Genomic DNA, 25,822 nt, shown 5'->3' on the forward strand with positions numbered 1-25,822 from the left:
ATCTTATTGATCATAATCTTCTGTTAAGAAAATGCACTGTTACGGGTTCAGCTCATCAGCAATAATCAGGCTACAGAGTTATTTAGAGAACAGGAAACAGACAGTCTTTTTAATGGAAACTTTTCAACTGAAAGAGCAATTAATTGTGGCATACCCCAAGGAACTTGCCTGGGACCGCCCCTGTTTTCTATATATACAAACAATTTGCCAATGGTTTTAAAGGAAGCAAGAGTTACGATGTATGCTGATGACTCAACAATGTATTCATCAACGGAGACAGTGAAGGAACTACAACTTGTCTTACTGGAGGATTTAAAATCTGTGATTGAACGGGTAAAATATAACAAGTTGTTGCTTAAAGGGACTTTACGGAGTTTTGAATTTTTATGCTCACGATTGCCCCCTCAGGACAAAACATAATGGCAGCTTCAATAGTAGGCTCGTGCATGACGCGCGCATGCTATACGTGCACACTCCTTAACAAAAATAACATCTGAGACAGTCCCGTGTGTGTGTGTGTGTGTGTGTGTGTGTGTGTGTGTGTGTGTGTGTGTGTGTGTGTGTGTGTGTGTGTGTGTGTGTGTGTGTGTGTGTGTGTGTGTGTGTGTGTGTGTGTGTGTGTGTGTGTGTGTGTGTGTGTGTGTGTGTGTGTGTGTGTGTGTGTGTGTGTGTGTGTGTGTGTGTGTGTGTGTGTGTGTGTGTGTGTGTGTGTGTGTGTGTGTGTGTGTGTGTGTGGCCCAGAGGACAGAGGACAGGAGAACGTGCAGCTAATTAATTAAATAATTTGGTTCTGTACCTTTCTCTTCAGCACAGCCGACAAAGGTTTATGATGGGTCAGTCCTCCTGCATGCTCAGATCATTCCCTTCCCTTGCTTGAAAAATTGTTCCAAAATGAAAGTTGAACCCACATCTTTTTTATCTGTGAATTCAATGCCGTTCGGCGAGTCTCAAATAAAAATTTGGGCAACTTACTGTAAAAAAATATACCATTAATGTAAAAAAGAAACTCTAAATAAACTATGTTCACATTCAGGATCCACAAAAATAAACAATGAACAAGAGTCTGCTTCTAAACCTGCAGAAAAAGACAAAAAAAAAAAACCCAAAAGGACACAAAAAAGGGACACAACAACAATACAACAAGATCTACCTATCACTGCGTCAACTTGATGAAAAAAAAAACGAAAAAAAACAATATATATATATAAACATTGCTTAACTGAAGAATCACGATAATAAATCACAATGCATTAAGTGCCCCCCATAGTCTTAAGACATGTGTTGAACGTGCCCAAGCCCATACTTTTGAGAGCACCATGTGAGCACCTGTGTTTGTACACGCGCTTGTTTATGTAAGGTTTATTTATAGGAGTGTCCAACAGAGAGTGTGAGGGACCACAGATCCGCCCCCCAAAGATGCGCAGGAGACGGGGGGAGCTCCAAGTCCCAGAGATCCAGGCGTTGCCCCAGAATGCAGGAACCCCAAGGAGACTGCAACCAGAAAGGCCCCCGCCCCCCTCGAGAGGCACAGAGGATCGCCCCGGGGGGCCACAACCAGCAGCCGGCAGAGTCCCTGGAGATATCAGCGGCAAGCCTACAGGCCCGCCCGCAGCCTCCCACCCCCTAGCCACCCGAGCCCGGGACCCAGCGACCCGGGACCCAGGGGCGACCACCCCCGTCGGGGACCCAGCAGAGCCCAGGGACCCAGACCCCACCAGGCAGCCACCGGGATCTATCAGGCAGATGCCAAAATCTTAAACCCCCAGACCCGGTTGCCACGAACACTCAGGCAGACCAAGGCACAACCCCTCACACCAGGTGTGGCAGGGGGAGGGGGGACAAAGATCTATATCATCAAGAGAAGTTCCAGGAGAGGGTAGGAGTCAAAGGCCCCACCTGACATATACAGTCATACACAAACACAGTCACACACTCCCTCCCTCATGCTCACACATGCACATACAACCCAAGACTTACAAAAATGCACGCCGGACACTCACTCATGCTCCCCATACACACCCTATTAACTCTGGTCCCGGTACTGCTGCACATGGGGTACAACCATCACCGGTAACCAGAGTTTGACCCTGTCTGCTGGGGTGCTGATGAGCAGGCTCCCCTGCCCAACGCTGAGCACAGCAACCCACCACCCCAGACCCCAACCAGACGGCCAGATCTCCCTCCTAGCCTCCAGCCCCAGGAAGCCAAGCAACAACAGAGGTGGCTAAGACCCCTAGTCTCCCTCCGCCTGCTCCCGTTTTTTTTTTAACGAATATCCGCCCCTCCAAAAACTTGCATCCACACCACCTCGTTTAAAAAAAAAGACTCTGTCCACACGTACCCAGATAAATACGTTGTTAAGGACATGCCAGACCTGTAGGCGGCAGTACTTCCCCCGTTCTTAACCTCGTCCTTCGTCTGTGGTCTTCCGCAAGGAGCAGTAATTCCGCTTGCAAAAACAAACAAGCAGAAAGCGCTTGGACAATCGATAAAGCGAGCGCAGCTCTGAGGGCATCCATGCTGTCGGCTAGTGTAAACACAGGTCGCACACGTGATGTCAGCATTTTTTTGTCGCGGAAAGTGACGTTGCGGACCTTAAAACTCCAGTTTTGTCTGTCCACACGCAGACACCCAAAACGGAGAAAACGCAGATCTTCACTTTGGCCGGAGTTTTTAAAAAGATCTGTTTTCGTGTGAAAAAACTCTGTTTTTGTGTGGATGACAGGCCAAAACGTAGAAAAATATCTACGTTTTGGCAGATCCCCGGCTACGTGTGGACAGGGCCTTAGTGTGTTTCTTTCTCCACTGGTTTTCTAGTTCTCCTCAGATCATTAGTTGTTTATCTTTATCTTCTTGTCTTCAGGTTTTGTTTTTTCTCTTAGGTCAAGTTACTCTTCCCTCACTGATTAGTTAATTGTTTTCACTAGGTTCCTCTCCCCACACACCTGCAGCTCATCTCCCTCTCATCCTTCCCCAGTGTATTTAACCCTGTCTGTGTCTCTGTCTGGTGTCGGTCCATTGATGTTTGTCAGCGTTGTCCACACAGTTGAGCTATTTTCACAAACGTTTTGGTGATTTTAACAGCTTTTATCAAGGCTGCCACTTCAGAACAGGCAGATTCTGTCAAATTTGTGTCTCTTTTTTAAAGTGCTCCATGTAATTCTTCAGTTCTGGTCTTGTTCTTCATCTGTTTCTGTGGCTCACAGTTGCAGATTGTTCTTTCCTTTATTTGTATCTGTATGCATTCAAGCTCTGACCTGCACTGATCTTTCCCATACCACCAACTAGCAAGATTTCCTTCTTGTTTAGGGTTATTAAATTGCAACAACACAGCTGACTGTACTCAGTTTTCATTTATATTAATCCACAAACAGAGCCGCAGGGCCGCAAGGTAGTCAAACTTTCAAATAGGTGCAAAAAACTGTTTAAAAGGCACACTTTAGTAGCTCCTTGGAGGGTAAACATCAGTATAAACACCTCTTATTGAAGTTGTTGTGGTCAATTTTAATTGTATTCATTCCAGGTTCCTGCAAACAGACACCGTTTACTACTTTTTAAACATTGTGCAACGTTTAATCCCCAAATAGTTTGGCATTTAAAACTCTTCACGTAGTGACTATTTAATATTTTACGTGATCTACCCAAAAGGATTCATATCCTCAGTGGGTTGGAGTTTGCAGAACCATGTGAGATAAAAACATTTTGGGTTGGTTTTTTTTTTTTTTTTTTGGGGGGGGGGGATTCTAAAATTTGTACTCAAATGAATTTCCCACCGCCATGAGGTCACAAGTTAACCCAGACCCTTCAGGGTCAGACATCTTTGAGATGGACATCATGAGACGTTACATATCTGTTTCTGCTTCATCCCACTGGCTTAAAGCAGAGCACCCAGAACACTGCTGATCATTCTTTCAGCAAAAGGAAGTAACGTCTGCATGCAAAATACAACAATTTATCATTCATGCAGTACTTCACTCATGAACAGCCTCTGTTTGGAGAAATGGTTACATCTGATTATACTAGAGCAGGGGTGTCAACTATGCGGCCCGCGGGCCGGATCCGGCCCGCAAGCGGGTTAAATCCGGCCCGCGAGATGGTTGTGTAAACTTTATTTTCATACTTTACAATGTAGAGTTAAAGTAAACTTATCAGTGTGAGCAAGTTTTCTCTGTAATGAGTATAAATAAAACAAAGCTGCGCTCAAGGCTCACACAAGAACTTGAATCACATCCTGAAGTTGGCCGCCACTCAGGATGTGACTTCTGATACTGATGTGCTGGTGAAAGCTAAAAGATGTAAAGTAAAATGAGTCAAATATACTTTAAGTTCTGCATGAAATTGATCTTGCCATGTGATCTGTAAGCTCTTTGAATCACTAAGGAATGTTTTTTTTATTTGTTGATTTTTTGATTTTATTAAAAAAAAATTTCAAATTTTCAAGTACACTTCAGGTGTTGTACTTGTACTATTTTGGATACACTGTCCTCAGGCTCCAGCCTTGTTTTATATTGATTGTATTAAAACAAAGAAAACAATCTGAAGTTTTTTTTTTTTTTATTTACCAGTCGGGCCCACTTGGGACTAGATTTCCCTCAATGTGGCCCCTGAGCTAAAATGAGTTTGACACCCCTGTACTAGAGAGTTAGTGGCTAGTCTGAATTGAACCAAGAAAAGAAGCATTTTTAACAGATAACTCCTATTAAATTTGTTTTGCACTAATGGTTAATTATAGGGATGTGTATTGGGTGAAATTGTGGCGATATGATACGAATCACAATACAGGGAAGACGGTACAATATATCACAATATATTGCAATATATTCAGTCGGACGATACTGGCGATCTTTTAGACTGAATTTATTATAAACAGTCCAAACTGATACTTAACATGTTTGGCATGAGGTGTCTGAACCATAATGCAGGGATTTACATTTCAGTGGTGGATACAAAACCCATTGCACACTGCTGTGAACTAGCGGTCGATGTTTGAATTGCACCAAAAGAAAGGAAAATTCACCAATGTTTGCATGTAAATTCTTTCCAAAATTACATACATGGCTTTTGTATATCGATTTAATATTGCAGGGAAAAAAATCATGATATATTGCGATATCAATATTTTTGATACACAGCTGTTGATTATCGATATAATTTCGCAGGAACAAATATCACGATATATTGCCATATTGATATTTTCTTACATCTCTAGTTAATTATGTAGCATAAACATAAACAGCAGCAGCTAACATAACGTAAACAGCAGCAGCAAAATGAAGCACTTCTGCAGCATCCAGAGGGCATCTTCTTGTTCTTGTTACCAAAATAGCCATGTAAATTACAGGTATGTTTATAAAATAACATATGCAAGAACAGCTGTGCAATTAAGCAGACCGGAGCTGTTTTTATATTCCTGCAATGCGCTTTTGGTTTGGTTTCATTTGGACAGCATTGCCAGGTACAAATTAGTCTCATGCTCAATTTCTGAAATAAAAAGAAGCTTCAATTTCCTAATTTTTACAACGACTCATGGCAGCTTTATAGTACGTTCTTACATATCAGCGTTTTTGCATCATACTTTTTTTGCTGCTAAAATGAGTGGACATATTATGCAAAACTCACAATGAATCATTTAATGATGCCATTTGGGCCTCTACTGCCTCTATAAACACCTCAAATAAAAAAAGTGATGATCTGTTTTCTCAGTGTTTGGTTTTAGAAACGATGTGTCTAAAATGAGCCATTTCAAAAAGTCCCCGTTTGTGATGTCACAAATAGGGAAATTAGTAGTAGTGGCCAAATGAAGCCTCATTAAGCAATGGCTTCACTAAAAGGTTCATGCTCGAAACTGCCTTTGGTGCTTTGTTTCAATTGAAAGATACTTTATTAATCCCAGAGGGAAATTAAAGTTTCAGTACACACAATTCTGAGATCAGACATGCATAGGCAAAGACACATGACAATAATTGGTGACTGTGGTCATTCGCAACCCTGAGTCACGCTACCTTAATAGAGATCAGAGGGGTTACATGAGGATTGGTTCAGGTGGAGGAAATTGGTTCAGGCGGAGGAAGCCTCATAAAGCTACATCTGCTGGGGAAGCTGAAACATGGCAGCCAAGCAATCATCATTTTATCACTTTATTTTTCTGATCATAATATATTTCTGTTCATTATGATTGTATGACTTTATGATTTGTTTTGATCTATGTGAAGCGGATTTCTCTCATATTGGTATCACAGACTGATAGTGACCTGGCTTTGTTGCTACTGGACTTGCATGTAATAACATTTTTGTCCAACAGTGTGGATCTTTTTACTTTGTTGTTAGTTTAGTATTAGCTGGCTCAAATTAGTGCTTGTTGTTAGCGCTATAGCTACATCAAACATCTACAGGATTGTTTACGACAGTTGTAATTCCAATTTCAACCAGTAGGGAAAAAGAACAGGAAACTGTTCAGTGTTACTTTAAAATTACAGAGCCCCGAAATGGCTCATTTAGGAAGGTCCTGAAAATAGGATAAAGCTGCTTTAATCCTTTTATGATAGAGGAATTTTGTGCAAAGAGCTCCATGAACTTGTATGGACCATTGAACTAATCCTGCAAGTCCCGACTTCTGTTTGCTCCACAGACTGTTCAGAAAGCTGTCAACAACAATAGTTAGTATCTATAATGTTTATACAGAACAACATTTAAAATAAACACAGTTCTGTTGCGTTTTGTCCTTTTATTTTAACACGTTTTTATCGAGTGAGTCGTCTGCATGGAAGCAACTAAACAATGAAACGGATCAACATAATTATTTCCACGCCGAGTCTTTAAAATTATTTCTTACAAAATCTTACTTATTACTTTTGATGCTTTCTTTTAAAAGTCCACTTTATGAGCAGAAAAAGTGGAACAAGTGAGAAAAGAGGCCGATGGTGCCTAATTACAAATCCCATGACAATACTGGCTCCGCCCCTCTACCTAATAAGCACCATGTCAGATCTTAAAAAGCTCCTTGTCTGCACTGATCATGGGTGCAGCTGGTGCATGAGTAACGAACACACTGGAACAGACATGGCAGTTGCCTGCACACTGGGAAGATGATGCTGCAGGTGTGTCTAACACTTACGGTAAGAGTTTCCTTCTACCTGTCAGCATGTGACAAGCTGGGTAGGAATGTGTTGAATCATTTGTCAAAATAGCATTTTTTTTCTCCTCAAGAGAAATTATTCACTGTGCAATCAACACACTACAGCTGGAGGGGCTTTTGCATTCTTTAAAAGTTTTTGATGTGACTGTGCAGTTTTCCACTCATCTACTTTCATCCCGCTCATTAATCTCAACTCGTCTCCGTGTTGACAGCCTGCAGGAAATCCTGTGAGCGACCTGGCTTCAGGGGACATCTTATCACCACCCCGTGTCCTTTTTTCACCATTTGGCTGCTTTTTGTTTGCTAGAAATAGCTGGGCTTGTTCCCTTAAGATGCTGGCAGGTTGGGTGGTAGACCTGTGCAGCCTTTATCCCCTCTGGCAGCCTCTGACAGCCCAGAAACAGAACTCCATCCCACTCCATTCCTCAAGCCTCACGCTGTTAGCATCAGCAGTCACCACCCCCATCTCTCCTCTTCCTCTCCCTCTCAGACGCTTTCTGCTGCCTATTCTCCAAAGGCGCCAATTTAGAGGTGTCTGTTTAATTGAGTGGGCAACATTTATCTTTAAGTGTGTGTGTGTGTGTGTGTGTGAGCACGTTCCTCCCAGGAACCGACTGAAAGCACCTTGAGTCACTTGTTCATTAAAGAATGCTGGATGAGAAAGCTTTTGCGCACAGCGTGGGCAGTCTTGTCCGCCTTTTGATTAAGCCATCCTCCCTCCCTCCCTGCTCACACGTCTGCCTCCCCCTCTCTTGCGTCTACTGCTTCCTTTCGTCAAATCTCGCTGAACATTTTGAGTCGGAGGCTGCAGCAGTGCCGTGCACAAACATGCAAATTAAGATTCGCTGTAAACAATCTCTGACAGTTGAAAAGTCGCAGACCTCTCGAGTGTTGCAGCGAGCTTGATTTTATCCAGAATAAGACGACCGTCACAATTTTTTTCAGATGATTTCCCGAGAGTAGAAACACAGCCATCCCAAAATGCAGAAACAAATACCGCTATAAACTCTTAACCTTTAATTCACTGGATCTTCACTTAAGTTCTGCGATTTGCATGAGATCAATTCATTCATAAGTGGAACTGGATTACTTGTATGGGAATTAATGTTTGAAACAGTCCGTCCTAAACACGGTTTGATGCACTGCTGCCAACGCAGATCTAATGTGCTCTCCTACGCATTCAGGAGGATGCATGCGTACCTCCTGCTTGTGCCACAGCACCGCCGTTCTCCAGGAGGAAGCAATTGACATTTTTTCCACAGCCAGCTTCCATTAAAACTCAGCAGTGGCAACCGGGAAGAACCTACCTCAGGTAAACAGGTTTATTAGTTCTCAAAGGCCTGAAACACTTTAAAGTGACTGTGTCTGCTTGAGATTAACCTCCTAAAGCAAAAGAAAGTGTCGGTTCCATCTAAAGTTGATGTTTTTTTCACAAGACGTTGACACTGAGCTCAGATATAAATAAGTGCATGAATTTAATCCCTAACCCTAACCCTAATGAGCACGGCTCGGATCCTCAGTGCTGCATCACCCTCACAGGGTTGCAGCATCAGTGGTTCTATCTCAATGAAGCAACTAAATCTATACAGTTTAGGAAAGTCAAGCTAATGACATTATACTGTCACCTGCATGAAATTATATTCAATAGTATCCTCTCACTCCCTCATCTGTGCATACTGTCAGTGTGTGTGTGTGTGTGTGTGTGTGTGTGTGTGTGTGTGTGTGTGCATGACTCATTCGAACAATCTTTATTTCATATTCTGGTCCAGCGCTCTGACTCAAAAGCAGTACCTGTGCATTATGTCTTCAGTTATTTCAAAGGGGAAAAGCTAAGCCTCAAAATTCAGCTTATCGTTGGTTTGAAAGTGGGAGGCTTCTTGTTGCATCTGAACGAAGGAAACTGGACTTCTCCTGTTTTCTTCTCCCCTCATGTCCTGGATGACTGCATCCAATGACTTTGTATTTTGCAAATAGATAAATATTAAAGACCAAGTTCACTCAGTTTTTCCACACATTCATAAAGTCACGCTTTGTGAGTTGATCTCTGAGGGAAAGAGCTCTCACGCTTCTGTTTCAGGAACTAGAGAAGAGCCAGATTAGAGAGGAGTTCCAGACGGCAGGATTTCCTGATATTTGGACATCTCGCCTCTGATTGGATAACAGCAGAGTGACTCTACCATTAACTCCATCTGGCAACATTGATGTTTTATCTCCACAAACAACACAAGCCTGGAGGAGTTCTGCTGTGTTGTGAAGCTGCTAGTTCTAACGGTTAGCTTCTTTGAGATGCGTGGTGCTCTGCTCTCTCCTGGATGCTAAACCAGCAACAACCTTTCCCGCCTGGAGTCGAGATGGATCAGTCCACGAATGTTGATGTTATGTTATGATGTGCAAATTTCACAGACCTCACTAATCCCAGTGTCTCTGTCTATTTTCCATCAGCTGTTAATGCAGGAAATATAGTAGAAGACAATTTTCAGCCTGCATGCTAAACTCATTCTGACCAAAAGAAATAATAAATAATGTTTCTCAGAGAACTTGGTCTTCAAAAAGGAAAAAAGAAACTAAGACGAGTGTGCGAAGGTGTAATTACGTAGTTTCAATAACAGCAAGAAATGTTGGATTTTTAAAAAGACTTTATCTACATTTTCTGTACATTTGGCATAACGTCTGAGTTTAGTGAAGCACTCAAACAAACTTCAAACAATGTGAAGTGTAAGAAACTCCTCCAGCCAGCACACAAGTGGCAGGGTGAAATGGTTCCTCACAGTTGCATCCATGTCCTCGTGAATAACGTGCAAAGACACAGCCTAAAGCTAAAAACATCTATCTCACCCTTTCATAGATGTTCAGAGTTGTATCCACGAGAGACTTTCGGTGCTTTTTATGCAGCGTCAGCACTTGTTGCTGGAAGCGGTGCGACGTACATCAGATGTTTCCGGACATGCCTGGCCTCTTTTTGTGAAGGCAACAGTGCAGCAGAGTGCTCCTTTTACTCTGTTCTTTCTCACAAGACTTATAAACAATCTAGAAAACGTGAAATGCAGTTTGAATTTTCAGTGGAGTCAAGCATCCAAAACAACACCGAAGGATTGGTTGGATTTGGTTTTACGACTTACGATTTCCTCAGCGAAATGAATGAAACAAGTTTATTTGAACTGATGAAACACGTTTCGTGTCCAGTAACAGTTGCAGCGATGTTTGTGATTTTCAACAACGGACAGCTGTTTGTATTTGACGATAATTCTCTTCAGATACGTCACTGTAGCCTCCTCTCTGGGATGCTTCACACCCATCCCCCATAGACCAGCCGTCCCACCACTCAGCTGAGAGGAAACGTGACTCCAGCTGGTGTTGGGGAGATAAAGCCTTCAGCTACCTGTGTCCACACCACCCACACACTTAATGATGATCACAACAACAAAGAGGGACTGGGATTAACACCAGATTAGCCACATCAAGAGCTCGACACAGGAAAACAGCCGACAATACCCACTACAAACTCTTTCCTCTGCCTTTTTGGCCCACATGGCCACTTAGTACCTCCTGGTCTGCTGCGGGGCTTCTTCCACTCGGAACATTCCTTCTTTAGATCAAACAGTTCAGGGCTGATACCACGAAGCAGGCTCAACGTACCCCAGCTTTGTTTTAGAGAACAGCTCAAAACAGCTTTTACAGTTAAGCATCACATGAAGCTGATAACCTGCTTAGTTAGCCCAGGTTTTTGAGCTTAGGGAAACAAGGAAAGGACAAAAACATGTCCCTCATATTAACGAGCTGCAGCCGCTGTGGTGATGTGAACATGTGGGTTTCAAATAGGCCTGGGCGGTATGGCAAAAATGTCATATCACGGTATTTTTTAAAATTACATCGGTTTTACGTTATTTGACGGTTTTTTTCTCAAGGCCGTGATTACCCAGATTATTTCTATAAGAAAATAATTGCGGCACTAGATTGGCCTTAAATAGCCCGTTTTACCTTCATGTGCAGAGTACCAGTTTTTCCATGTCCAGTCACAGGTAGGTAAATGCAGGAACCCTTCAAAGTATCCATGTCAAAAGAAATCAGTTAAGAAAAAACAACTAAAAAGATAAAATATTGCAGTCAAAATAAACTATTTTTATTGACCACATTTTGCATATAATCTGTGCAGTTAACCATCTTTATGATTTCACATCCAATGTTATTGCGTTGGTTATCTCGACCCACCGCTTGCTTTTTTAAAAAAAATAAACAGTCCCTTTAGCGAACGCGTCTTAAATGGACGTGACTGCTACTAGCCGTTTTAGCCTCGGAGGTGGAGGGTGAAGATCGAAGCTTGAGACATTCTTGGTAATCCAAGACGTGTTTTCGGCTGAGGTGATGAAGCAAGTTGCTGGTGTTGCCCCCGCCGGCTACCACCATTGCTCGACAGCATTTGCATATAATAGTTGTTTACTCCACATCCAAACTTTTAAACCCGAAATGCCTCCAAACAACAGACGTGGCTCCTCTTTTTTGAATAAGTTCTTCTGCGTTTGAAGTTTTGTTGTCGCCGTGACAGCTCCCGCCAGCCGCCATTCTTGGTTTCACCACGCCATGGTGTTTGTGTGTAGCAGTGAAACGAGTCCCCGCTGAAACACTTTCCTACTACGAACGTTCTGTACGTTGTTTAGACCATTCACCGGTATAGCGGTATGTGAAAATTTCATATCATAACCCAAATAAACACTGGTTCTTGGTATGAACCGGTATACCGCCCAAGACTAGTTTCAAACTTATCCTTTCATTTTAGCAGCTGGTAAAAGCTGGACAGAATTTCTAGGCGCAGCCGTGGTGTGGAGCGTGTCGAGGTTGGTGGCAGGAGAATCTCGTCTCTGCTTTTTGCGGATGATGTGGTCCTCCTAGCTTCATCCAGCTCTGACCTTCAGCTCTTGCTGGGTAGGTTCGTGGCCGAGTGTGAAGCGGCTGGGATGAGGATCAGCACCTCCAAATCTGAGACCATGGTTCTCGACCGGAAAAGGGTGGCTTGCCAACTCCGGGTCGGGAGAGAGGCCCTACCTCAAGTGGAGGAGTTTAAGTATCTCGGGGTCTTGTTCACGAGTGAGGGTAGGAGGGATTGGGAGATCGACAGGTGGATTGGTTTGGTGTCTGCAGTGATGCGGACGCTGAGCCGATCTGTCGTGGTGAAGAGGGAGCTGAGCCAGAAAGCCAGGCTCTCGATTTACCGGTCGATCTACGTCCCAATCCTCACCTATGGTCATGAGCTTTGGGTAATGACCGAAAGAACGAGATCGCGGATGCAAGCGGCCGAAATGAGTTTCCTCCGTAGGGTGGCCGGGCTCAGCCTTAGAGATAGGGTGAGGAGCTCGGACATTCGGGAGGGACTCGGAGTAGAACCGCTGCTCCTCAGGATCAAAAGGAGTCAGTTGAGGTGGTTTGGGCATCTGGTCAGGATGCCTCATGGACGCCTCCCTGGGGAGGTGTTTTGGGCATGTCCTGCCGGCAGGAGGCCCCCGGGTCGACCCAGGACACGTTGGAGAGGTTACGTCTCCAATCTGGTTCGGGAACGCCTTGGGATCCTGCCGGAGGAGCTGGTGGAGGTGGCCGGGGAGAGGACGGTCTGGAGCTCCCTAGTTGGGATGCTGCCCCACGACCCGGGCCCGGATAAGCGGAGGAAGATGACGGTAAAAGCTTGAATGTGGAACAAATCTGAAAATGAGACTGAAGCCCAACATAACTCTGGCTCTAGGAAGGAGGAACCTTTTAAAAGTTATCTTACATAACAGCAGCATTCAGAAGGCAATTGGGCTTCTAGAAGCATTAATTTGTTAAAAGATGGAGTATGTAGAGATGTGGGATGTCTGTTCCCTGTTCAGACCGCAACTAGAAAGATTGTTATTGTAAATGTTGCATCAATGCAACAAGAATTTGTTTTATGATTATTGTGATATCTAGAGATCACAATAAGACCCTTAACGTAATAATTCATCCTTGAAAGTGGGGTCGTGATCCCAACTTTGGGAACCCTTTCTCTAATCACCCTAGTTCTTCAGGAGTGGTTTAGGAGGGGTAAAATGGAGCATTTTTCTAGTTAAAACAAAGCTCACCATGATTGTGAGTAGGCAGCACAACATCCGTAGTGCACAGATTCCACTAAATCAGCATGGCAGCGACCTAGCATGAAACACTCAAACTTCACTTGTGTGCAACACACCTCCCAATTATGTTTGTAGCGTATTTTTTAGTGAAAACAAACTTAAAGATGTAGTTGAATAAAAAACATTTTGTTAATGATTATTTCTGATTATAATCAGTCACTTTGAGTTTCTCATGCAAGCTGAACATGAAAACAGTCTCCTACAGCTGTCACCTGTGTTAGCGTCTGATAGAAAGTAGATGGTGAAATGCTAAGATTTGAAAATCCTCACATAACTATGTCACACTGTGAATTTGCATTAAAGGCCTCACCCATCTTGGCTGGGGCCTGCCCACAGGAAGGCTTTTAACTCATTCGCTGCCAGCGTTTCTCACCGTTTTTACAGTTTTTTTAAGCGTCACAGAACGTTGCGCGCTAGGATGATGTTGATGCCAAAACAACCAAAAGAAAGGGTAGACTCACCTCTTACATCAGGAAGAATCCGCGCGTTTCGAGCGTTATCCATTCTTTCATAATCCGTTGTTGAATTGTGATCGGCAGAAGCTTTTCCGGTTCACGCCTCACCTTTTTTACACAGCGGCCCAAAACGATCTCCTAACACGTGGATGTTCTGCTTCCTGATCACGTGACGTGTGACGTACGCAGATGAATATCGGCTTTAGAGCTGAGACGTTTGTTCTCACGGTGCCGGGGGCTCGTTCCGACGCCCACGCAGTACAAAAATGCAAATGACGACTTTAGTCATCATTGGCAGTGAATGAGTTGATTATTATTATTATTATTATTATTTATTTAATTAATTAATTTATTTTTTTGCAGTGAGGAGAGAGAGCAGAGACTGCCTTGGCTGAATGCGTTCTGTTAGCCAATCGGAAGCGAGGTCTGTTCATATCATTAATATTAATGAGATATCCTGCTGTTTTCAGCCCTCCTCTGCACCAGCAAACTTCTGCATCTCAGAATAGAACATAGCTCATTTTATTACTCATAAAGCATTCAATTACACTAGAGAACACTGCAAATGTATTGAATAAAGGTTAAAGGTTCGATGGCTGTGGAACATGTTGATTCATGCTCTGTTCTGTGAAAAAAATTTAACAGCTTAGGTGGTAAATCCAGAATATTTTTTTCTGACTCTGGAACTGCTGTATATTAAATAAATGCAACTAAAAGTGAATCTGAAAAAGTGCAACAGTGCCTGAAGGCCTGCAGCAGGAAATAAGTTCTCTAAACTCTGGGTAATTATCTGGAGAAGGCTGGTCTGTTGCACAAAAGGATGAGAACGAAAACTGTTAAAGGATTCGTGAAAGTTCATCCCTCAGTTTGCTTGTAGGATTTTGGTTTTCTCAGCAGAAGTTGAGACCTTCCTCGAGACGTGCACACGTAGACGTTCTTTAAGTGTTTCAACATTGACAGAAGCCAATGAAGTCGAATGTGTTGTGGTTGCTCACTTAAGCAAAACAAATTGAAGTTGATGGTTGTGACAGTTTTTCCAACTTCTTTGAGGTGAAATGTGTTTATGGTGTCAGTGTCACATTGCAGGTAAAGGCTTTGGAGAGAATATACAGTGTGCACTCTAAATCTCATATCATTTCCTGACTCTATGTGTGTTTTCTCACACTCCTGAAATAGGCTCAGGCAGGTCTATAGGGGTTCTGGTGATGACTAACAAAGAAACAGTATGGTTGGTGTTTCTAAGCGTCGTAACCCTCCTGCAGCCTGTGTGGCAGCTGAACAAAGCCTCGCTGCAGATTACCAAACCTTCACTGAAGCAAACAGGAGTAAATTTCCCTCCAGGCTCAGGCTCACATTGGATCACACAGCAGCAGCAGAGAGGAAAAAGTTCCACCTCAACATCTACGCAAGGCCGGATTATAATACGGGCAAACTGGGCACAGGCCCAGGGGCCCACAGCCACAATGGGGCCAATGCGAGCAGTAGTCTTTTTTATTTATTTTTTTTATTTTTTGTGCAGCAGTCTTAATGTTGGAGAAAAAGTTGACAAGTAATTAAAATTGCACGCACATTTTCTACGTTAACACATCTCTTTTAACAACAGTAGTTACTGCATCTATACTGCTCCGCTTCAGCCCTCTCCCCCCTCCCCCTGCGCAGCGGCCGCAAACTCACTGATGCGCCTGCAGCCTCTCAGAGTTCCTGCTGCTCTAAACATTAACATAATTATTTCATTTTCTGTTCCTCACTTCTGATTACCTTCAGTAGTGTCTATTTGTTGCAACCACCAGGTACAAAAACTAACTTGTTTTTATTTGACTGTTTTTCTGTCCTGTCTCTGTTTATTATCTTCCTGCATCTCCTCTCAATCCTAAAGAGAAACTGCTACCTGGGTTCATATATATTCACCTTATGAGTTACCTTTGAACTGCAGTTGTAAAAGATCTACTGACCGCAAAAACAGCGGAGTGCGCGCTGCAACAGCGGAGTGCGCGCCGGCCGCACCGGTGAGGTGAATTCACCGGAGGACGAAACAGGTGATGCGCTCCGCTCCGCAGTAGTGAAACGCATCAGGCACAAATAAAAGTCAGAAAACTTTAAAGGATATGAGTCGACATAAATGATCGGTTCATATCCTTCATAAATTTGTTTTTGAGGTGGCGACACTTTGATAATGTTACTGTGGTCGTGCTCAGGACGCATCTGTCTGGAGCACATCAACAATCAGAGCTCTGCACCTCTCAGCTCTAAATAATCCCCAGAGTCCACATAGATAATGTAATATCAGTAGAACCAGGATCGTTTTCGGGCTAGAAAATAGTCTACAGTCCATCTTTCCTAATGTGTTTGTGGCCCTGCAGATTTTTCTAACTCTACCAGTTACAAATTGTGAAGGGGAACAATCATTTTCACAAATGGCAAGAATAAAAAATGAACTGAGAACAACACAAACTCAACAGCGCCTCAGTGCACCGTCACTAATGGCTATTGAATCTCAGCTTGTCAGGAATCTGGACTTTGATGACATCGTAAATGAATTTAAAGGCCAGAAAGCAGTTTTTCTGAAGGCAAAAGAGGAGACCAACAAGAGGAGACAAAAAGAGGAGGAAGGAGACAGGAATCAAGAGGAGGAAGGAGACAGGAGACAAGAGGAAGGAAATGGGGGATGGGGGGACCTAAGCACATTGTGCCCAGGGGCTCCTTCAATGATAATCCGGCCCTGCATATACTGGTCACATGTCCCTGACCAGTCGAGCCCTTGCAAGTGGAGCCAAAAACCTCAATTGATTTTAAAACAACAGCGTTACTGAGTGTCTGCAGCCCTTTGAGCTGCAGTTTTACCAGGATTTCCTGTAGCAGAACAAGCCGAATGGCCTTTTAATGATAGATTACTGTGATTTGGACTGTCAACTGAGCTTTTTTTTTTTTTACTGAAGACAACTGTCAGCAACCTTTTAGTTTGCACATATGGGCAGGAAGCAGGTGCGAATTTGCTGGTAATTAGTGAGGGTGTTTCCAAAGCCTCCTCTTGATTTTCATCTCCAGTTTGGAGTGTTTGCTTGATTTATATTCACTAACCTGCAGCCCGCAGGGGGACGACCTGCAGAGAGCCGAGAGCTTCAGGTGCAGCGTTGAATAACTATTCTCAGCAGCACTGGGCGAGGGATTCGTTTTCCCTCCTGCTGTTAATTTTTTATGCATTTCTTCTGCTCAAATACTCCTGGGTTTTGAGGTGAAAAGAAACAGGCTGCTGTGCAAAATGTAAATAATAACAGAATGCACGATTTTTAAATAAATGAAAGCCTGTTGTGTTTTGCTAAGAGTAAAAAGAATGCATTGTAAAACTAGCTCTTCTCTTCTCAGGGTTGAGTATGTTTTTATTTGACATCAGCAAACTTCCAGTCCGTCCTGTTGGGCGACACATAATCAGTGCGTGTGTAATGCTTTTTTTTTCTCCCACTGATGCACAATTCAAAAACTTATAAGAGCAGTCATTATCACAAATAAGAGAAAGAAAACAGAAATGATCAGGATGTGCACAATGTGTGCGGTTCTGAAGAAAATATATTATTCTATTTTAGTATTTTTAGGACATCAATAAAAATCACAATTTATGTTGTCATGTTTGAAAAGGAGAAGGTAGAGGTGTGGACATTTGCAGTGGTCCCTAATAGGAATGAATAACTTGTAAGTCGTCCTCTGGAGAGAAAAAAAAGCTCTGGCGCACCTGTATCGGCACGGATATTTCAGGAGAAAGTAGCAGAACACGGCAGGATTTGGAATCGTATTTCCTGATATTTTTACATCTCGCTTCTGATTGGCTAACAGCAATGTGACTTTATCTCTGACTCTGTTTGCTTATCTCCACAAATAACACAAGCCTGAAGAAGTTCTGCCATGTGGTGGAGTTGCTAATGCTAACGGTTAGCCTCTTCTAGCCGAGACATTGTTTCCTGGATGGTGAAACAAGAACAGCCTTGCCCGTTGCGAGTCAAGATGGGTGAGACCATGAATGTTAAGTGATAGTGTGACGTAGATCTGTCAGGATTTCCTAATCCTAGAGTTTCACCGTTTGTTTGACCTAAATGGTCGATCACACCCGTTTGGAATCCAGCCGCAGGTCGAAGCTCTTGCTTCAGAAAATAAACTTCAGAAAAAGAAATTAGTAGAAGAAGAAATAATTTTCTTAATGATTTTTATCTTGTGATATTAGAAAGTTTCCTGCTTCACCTGTTAAATTTTCATCCTATTGATTTTGTAGAAGATGAATTTTTAAACAAAGCTGCAACGTGTTAAAAGTTTAAAAAAAATTCCGTTAACGGTCACATGTGGAGACAATTAAAAATACAAAGAAATTCTCATTGGTCTTCACGCCTCTCCTCTGCTCACTAAATCACTACTTCATTTCTTTTTTTACAGCAGTAGAGTGTGTGAGGAGTGTGAGATGTATCATTTCCCAGTCCCACGAGCAGTTCTCACGACGAGTAAAACAGCAACTCATGTCAGGTGAATTCACCACACAAGATTATCACGCTTGTTCAGTAGAATCTATTTTTCTTCTTAATGTGCAGAAAAAGCTGCAGACTGGAGCTGCTTTGATGTGATTATACTGGTTTTTGATTTAACTGTCAGTAGAGGGCTCCCATGATCCATCTGCAAAGGCCCTGACCTCTGCTGTAGTGAGTGTGTTTAATGACACACACCAACGTGCTTCCATATTGACCCGAGCCTTTCACTCCGTTATTTTCCAAACCAAACAGCGGTGGAACCATTTACCTCCTCACGCTCTCAGACATGTGCATCTGTGTGTTTTGTTCCGTTGATTTCCTCCCTGCTCCATCAGAAACATGGTTCTCCCTCTTCACTAGAGTCACTGTTGAAAACGGTTTTTGCCATACCCTCCCAGCTACACCCTGGCCTCTTCTGGGTGAAATAATTCATCATCTGAAAAATGCAAAGATGCTCTTTGGGGTGATGGAAGATGTCAGCCGTATTAAGACTTCATTTGAAAAGATAATTCATGTTGATTAGAAGTTTTTAAAGTGTCCATCTGCACAGAAATGGGAAAACAACAAGCTGCTCCTCATGAACCTGCATGTCCCTAGAAAAAGTTCTCTTGGCAGGCTTTGACTTATCTGCACTCACCCCTGCCTAAATTGCTCAAATCTGTTAGAAGTTGATCAAACGGAAAGTTTTTTTTTTTTTTTAGAGCACACAGCCGACGGAGCTTCCTCTGTGGGCTGCTGGGGATCAGACATGAAAACAGGCAAAGAACAAAGGCTCGTTCAGTGTTAAAGATGCCCGGACCACTGCAGCTCTTCACAGTTGATCCAGAAAGAGGCACAAATACCTGCCAACTGCAAATGGATCTCACAAATGTAAACATGCTGTTTGTATGGCGTGGTATGAGGGCCAAAACTAAGACTACTGCCCAGCAGCAGGAGGCTATATAAATTCTGAAGCAAACTACCGACCTGATCAATGATAAGCTGGTGCCAGTAACTGAGAGGCTGGCGCTGCTTACTGAGAAATAGCACCTTTACTGGTGTTATTACTAGATATGCTAGGGACTAGCAGCCCTTTCACCACCAATCTATTAGCATCTAGCCTAGCTGCAACTCTATCCACTTCCCAACCTGATTCCAACTGTGTAGGAGGAGCTGCTGACCTCTTTCAACTCTACCTGCTCAACTGTTTTAAATGCAGTCGCTCCTCTAAAATCCAGGCACAAAAAAACTGTAGCAGACCCTTGGCTCACTGAGGACACTTGTGCCCTAAGACGCCAATGTAGGGTCTGCGAACGCCGGTGGCGGAAGGACAAGCTGCAAATCTCCTACCAATTATTCAAGGATTCTTTGACCTGCTATCAGAAAGCTGTCCGCACAGCTAGAAACAGATATTTTGCAAATATAATCACTAGGAATAAAAACGACCAGAAGAAACTATACAGTGTCCTCACCTCTGTACCATTCCTTAGAGAATCTCCCAACTCTTCTCCCTCTACAGGGGCTCTTTGCAATGAGATTCAAAACTTTTTCCTGCATAAAATTCAGGAAATTAGAACCAGTTTCTCTTACTCAGGCTGGGTTACCTGTGTGGAACCTCACTGTCCACCCTAATTCTCTTGCTTTGCTCATGTGACACCCTCTTCCCTGGTTGATCTAATCTTGGCTATGAAGCCCTCAGGCTCTCCAGAGGATAGCCTTCCTCCAAGACTGCTGCGCGATGTCCTTCCAGCAGTGGCCCCTGCTGTTCTGGATATTGTAAATTCCAGCTTCTCCTCTGGTGTGTTTCCAGCTGCTTTTAAAAATGCAGTTGTTCAGCCGCTATTGAAGAAACCAGGCCTTGACCAGTCTGACTGTGCCAATTATCGCCCAATCTCAAAACTTCCATTCATCTCAAAAGTAGTTGAGAAACTGGCTCTCACGCAGCTTTGTTCTCACCTAGATGACAATGGGCTTCTTGACCCATTCCAATCAGGTTTTAGACGTAATTAAAGCACAGAATCTGCACACATTAGGGCATTCAATGACAGCCTGATTCTAACTGACTCTGGCTCCCATGTGCTGTTACTCTTACTCCACCTGACTCCACCTGACTGCAGCATTCAGCACTGTAGACCTCACCATCCTACTTCACTGACTTGAATTTTGGGTGGGTGTGACCAGTACTGCCCTCAAATGGTTTAAGTCGTACCTTAATGTTCGGTGTTTTAGTGTTCATGTTGGAGACTGCCCTTCTCCCAATGTCCCACTTCCATGGGGAGTACCACAGGGCTCCATCCTGGGTCCTGTCCTCTTTTCAATTTACATACTACCACTTGGTAAGATTTTAGCAAGTCTCTGGGTTAACTACCACTTTTATGCAGATGATTGCCAGATCTACCTTCAAATCAACCAACAGCACTCATTTTCTATAATGTCAGAATGCCTCTCGCAGGTCAGATCCTGGCTTTCTCAAAACTGCCTACGGTTAAATGACATCAAATCAGATGCCATACTTTTTAGCCCCACTAACATGAATGGTGCTTTTGATGTCTCAACTCTCCCACTCAATCTCAAATCATGTGCCGCTAGCCTAGGTGTGTGCCTTCTCTTATGCAGCCCCAAAACTCTGGAACTCTTTGCCCCTCCGTGTGTGTCTGGCTCCCTCTGTTCGCAGTTTCAAGTCGGCCCCGAAAACGCACTTCTTTAGCATTGCCTTTGCTCCTTGACACTTTTCATGACAATCTAGCACCGGATTTGAGTTTTTAATTCCATTTTTATGATTTAGTTGCTCACTTTTGGCACCTCGTACCATCTGGTATTTTATTTTGTTTTATTTGTGCCATTTGAAATGTTTTTATTATTCGTTGCATTATTTTATTTTTATAGTGCTGTTAACTGTTCTCCTATTTTATTGTTTTTAGCAGGAATTTTTATCTCTGACTATTTATGCTTTGTTCTTATGTATTTTCCCAGTTCGCATTGTGCTTCTAGTTCAAGCATTTGGCTTTTTTATGTACAGCACTTTGGTTAGCTGCCATGCTATTTTGAAATGGTGCTTTATAAATAAATATGGTATGGTATGGTATGGTCATTGACTGGTTCACACACCCCCTCTGCTGTCTATTAGCATGGATATGCTAGCTTTGCCTGGACGGGATGGTGTTAGCATCGGAGAGACTAGCCATTAGCGTGCCTAGGCTGGCCACTAGCTGACTAGTGACTCTCTGAGACATGCTGATGGCTAGCCTCTCTGATGCTAATGCCAGCCTATCCAGGCAAAGCTAGCCTATCCATGCTTAAGGTCCGTCAAGGGGATAGGGAATCCAGCTAGTGGCCAGCCTAGGCACGCTAAAGGAGTGTTTGAACCAGTCAATGACCAGCCGAGGGCTGCTAGTCCGTAGCGTATCTAGTAATAACGCCAGTAAAGGTGCTATTTCTCAGTAAGCAGCGCCAGCCTCTCAGTTACCGGTGCCAGCTTATCATTAATCAGGTCGGTAGTTTGCTTCGAAATTTATATAGCCTCCTGCTGCTGGGCAGTAGTCTTAATTTTGGCCCCCATACCGCGCCATAGTTTTGTCTCTTAGATTAAAGTGTCAAAACGGGGAGATTCTTGCACAGGATGTGCTTATGCTTCACTTTATCAGTTTTATTTTTTAAAGAAAACAATATGTCATCTCTGAAAGACAGGCATCACAAATATTTAGGTGTTTTAAATGATTTATGCTGTTTCAGCACAAAAGGAAATGGGAATTTAGTAGCTGTAGCTGCAGTGAAGGTGTAAATACATCATCTTATATCAGCAGTTTTTACAATATTACAAAAAAGCTATTTGGAGCAGGTCTTGCAATAAAGTTGCCATGAAAATACTTTTTGGGTAAAGCACTGTTGGCTATCTTTGTTTGTTATCAGAACATGTAAAAAAAGACTATAAATAATACATAAATGCATATGAAAGGGAATACTTGAACACAAAGTGAAGCATTACCTTACATTAAATGAGAGCAAAACGGAAGTCATAATCTTAGTCCTGGCAGAAGAAATGGCTCAGGTGCTGATTTTGACCTTGGCCCACTGACCCCCTATGAAAAGAAAATAGCCAGTAATTTGGGGATAAAAATTGACTCCTCACTTAATCTTGACATTCACATAAATGCGGTGGTGAGGTACTGTTTTATTTTTTTTTATCTGAAATGACTATCCAGGATCAGGCCTCTGCTGTCCAGAGCTCATCTGGAGTCTGTGTTGCATGCTTTCGTCCTGTCCCGTCTGGACTACCGTAACGCTCTGTATGCTGGTCTGGCCCAGTGCATGGTTGCACGGCTCCAATTTGTACAGAACTCAGTGGCTAGGTTCCTGACAGGTACTAGATGCCGAGATCACATTACTCCAGTGCTGGTTACTCTAAACTGGCTCCCGGTGGAATATCGAGCTAAATTTAATATCTTAACTCTTGCTTATAAGGCTCTCCAGAGCAGTGCCCCCTCTTACATTACTGCACTTTTGCACAAGTATGCTCCATCTCGGTCTCTTTGCTCAGCCGAGCAGGGACGTCTGGTGGTCCCCCAGTCGAAATATCGATCGAGGGGTTATCGTGTATTTTCTGTTTTGGCTCCAACTCTGTGGAATGAATTGCCATTGAGCATCAGGCAGGCACCGTCCCTTCAAGTCTTTAAGTCTTGTCTAAAGACTCATTTTTATTTGATTGCTTTTCAGCGCTAGGGTTCATTGAAATGCCCTGACATTATGGTTTTTAATACTTCCTCTTTTTGATCAGGATGATTGATCTTATTTTGTCCACCATTTGTTTTTAATTGATTAATCTTATTCCATTATCTCTCTGTATTTGTGATATTGCTTGCTTGTTATTTTATGATTTTATGTTTTTATCTTGCTTTTATGCCCAGGTACTGGGAATGTTTTTATGATGATGCTGTTCAGCACATTTGGCTTCTGATAAAGTTGCAGAAGGTGCTCTACAAATAAAATCGATTGATTGATTGATTGATTAGAATTAGATTAATATCATTTTGCTATTATAATTTTACCTCTGTTGTTTTAACTTGGGAAAAATTACAAATGTTGTGTGTTCTTTTCTCTGTGGGGAAGTGAAAGAGTTAATAAGATCAAATTCAGACACAAAAAGTGCCTTTAATGGCAGATTTCCTGACATGCTAAATGCTCTGACATCTTTCTGTAGCGTTATGTGCAAATATGAAACCTTTACATGATGCAAAGGCTTAGATTTGCATTGATTTTTAAACCAAAAGGGAACAAATTATATTACCGTGATAATAATAGGCTTTATGAACATCTTTTTGAGTTTGCTGAACTTATAATTAAACATTTCAAGGCAAAGGCAGTGGCTACTCCCGAGATGATTACAGCTATAATAAATATGAAACTTACCATTTTCCCATTCAGGATATAGAAAAGCAGCAGTTCTACAGAAGTTCTGCCATTTTTAACTTGTTTACTCTAGTTTGCAATAGTAGTGTCACTCACTTTCTACACTGAGAAGCTCCTCACAACTCGCACTGAATCAAACAAGTCCTGCATGATGCTACAACCTCCAACCCAGTGACAGTCTCATTTCCACCCATCAAAAATAAAAAAAAGCTCAGTGAAGACGGTGAGAGGAAGGAGATTGGACATTTGTCAGAAACATGCTTTTTTTCTTCTTTCTTTATCCTAAGGATATCCTTCACTTTAACTGAATTTTCTTTTGAAACACACACACACACACACACACACACACACACACCATAGAGCGTTGCTCTTTTTTAGCTCTTTGATTGCTACGATCTCAGAGCTGCACACAGTCAGAAAAAACAAGCAGTTAGTGACGATGCTCTTTGTAGATAATCATCAAATCAGTAAACGATGTAAGAAACACGATTAAAGAAGCAGGGTAAAAATCACACATTCCTGTTTTGGATGTGTTTGGGGCTTTAGGAGGAGAGCAGTCACCCAGGAGGGCACGTGCACAAGCACAGAGACTCATCGCCTGGAGTCCAATGACGTCAGCTGCAGAGGCTGATGGGAATTCAATACCCATCCTCCACACCGCCTAATATGTTCTACTATAAAAAACGGCCGCTGCTTGTTTGTCTGCCACACTGGTAGCTTGGGCCAATAAATGTTTCCACAAATTCTTTAGTTAAAGAGGGACTGAGTAGAAGTTTCATTGCTGCTTTTTTGGGTTTATTTGCATGATAGAAAATTGTCTCGAACAAAGAATAGAGAAGCAGTTTGAGCCTCTAAGAACCATCTTCCTTATTCTGGAGAGTTTTGTCTTCATATTTGAAAACAACCTCTTTTAAGAAACAATCACATCACCATAAAGAGAGCCCCTGCAATAATGACTTCTTAAATTACAAAGAATGTTCTTAGCTTAACCCTTACAACCTGGGTACCGTTTAAAGACGTGGCTCACTCGTTTAATCTCAACATTGGCAGTGGTCCCTAGTAAGGACGAATGCTTTGTAAGTCATGCTCTGGAAAAAAGCTAGATGTCCTGTTTCAGGAAGGACAAATCAGCTGGAGAGGAGAGAAGCTTCAGTCAGCAGGAGCTGGAGTCTTATTTCCTGATATTTGGACAACTAGCCTCTGATTGGCTAACAGCAGGGATGGACTGGGACCAAAATTCGGCCCTGGCATTTTTGCGAATCGTCGGCCCTTCCCATTGGGAGAGTGGTGGGGGTGGGGGTTTGCCGCCCGCAGACTTGTCTCTAGGCTGAATGTGAGATCTAATATGGGCTGGGACTGTTAAATTACAAGCAGGACCAGACCGCTGCAAACGGGAGCCCTGGCCTTCCAGATCTTCTCATTCTCCACGGGCAGGACATTAGCTACATGCTAACGCGGTAAAACAACTCCTACGTCATCACTCTACCACATTTTTCTTGCTAACGCCTGGAAAAACTCTGTTAGCTTTGGGTTACCATGTAGCTAATGTTCTGCAGATCACCAACTGTGTAGTGTCGGCCCAAGCTGGGCAAGCAGCCCACTTGGCTGAGCGGCCCACCAAAACGGTGCCAGATAGGCCAGTCCACCCCTGGCTAACAGCAATGCGACTCCACCACTGACACTGTTTGCTCTGCAACATTGATGCTTCATCTCCACAAGTAACACAAGCCTGGAGGAGTTCTGCTGCGTGGTGGAGAAGCTAATGCAGGGGATAATTGTAGGAGACTATTTTCATGTTCAGCCTGCATGACAAACTCAGAGCAACTGATTACAATCAGAAATAATCATTATGGGTTTTCTGTGAACCACACCTTTAAAATTTCTTGTCAGTTATTATAAATATGAGTCAAAAGTCAGATTTACTGAATTCAAAAGGGGGTTGCTGCATCATCATTCTGTTAAAAATCTCAAAATCTCCAGTTCACACTGACGCAGCAAAAACTGTTGAGTATAATAATTAAAATGCTTTCTAAAAATCAGTTTTCTCACTAACATTTCTGCTTGTGTGCTGAATGGGAGTGCACAAACAGCAGAAAATAGGGATGAAAACATATCAAATTTTTATATTTTTGTAATGTTACTGAATCGAGCCAGAGCGCCACACTTTGCCTCCAGTAAAGGCCTCAGAGTTGCATCCAA

At 42.8% G+C, this 25,822-nt stretch overlaps 1 protein-coding gene across 1 annotated transcript in view; it reads right to left on the reverse strand.

The window, feature by feature from the left end:
• ptn (pleiotrophin) overlaps positions 1-22,249 on the reverse strand; it is a 79,706-nt gene extending 57,457 nt beyond the window's left edge. Inside the window, exon 1 of the mRNA XM_015960915.3 lies at positions 22,203-22,249. Coding sequence (XP_015816401.2) covers positions 22,203-22,234 — 32 coding nt within the window. The 5' untranslated portion in view covers positions 22,235-22,249. The remainder of the gene's footprint in view (positions 1-22,202) is intronic.
• Between the last annotated feature and the right edge of the window lie 3,573 nt (positions 22,250-25,822).

Source organism: Nothobranchius furzeri, chromosome 1 (assembly GCF_043380555.1).
Source record: "Nothobranchius furzeri strain GRZ-AD chromosome 1, NfurGRZ-RIMD1, whole genome shotgun sequence".
In the NCBI taxonomy this organism is placed as follows: Eukaryota; Metazoa; Chordata; class Actinopteri; order Cyprinodontiformes; family Nothobranchiidae; genus Nothobranchius; species Nothobranchius furzeri.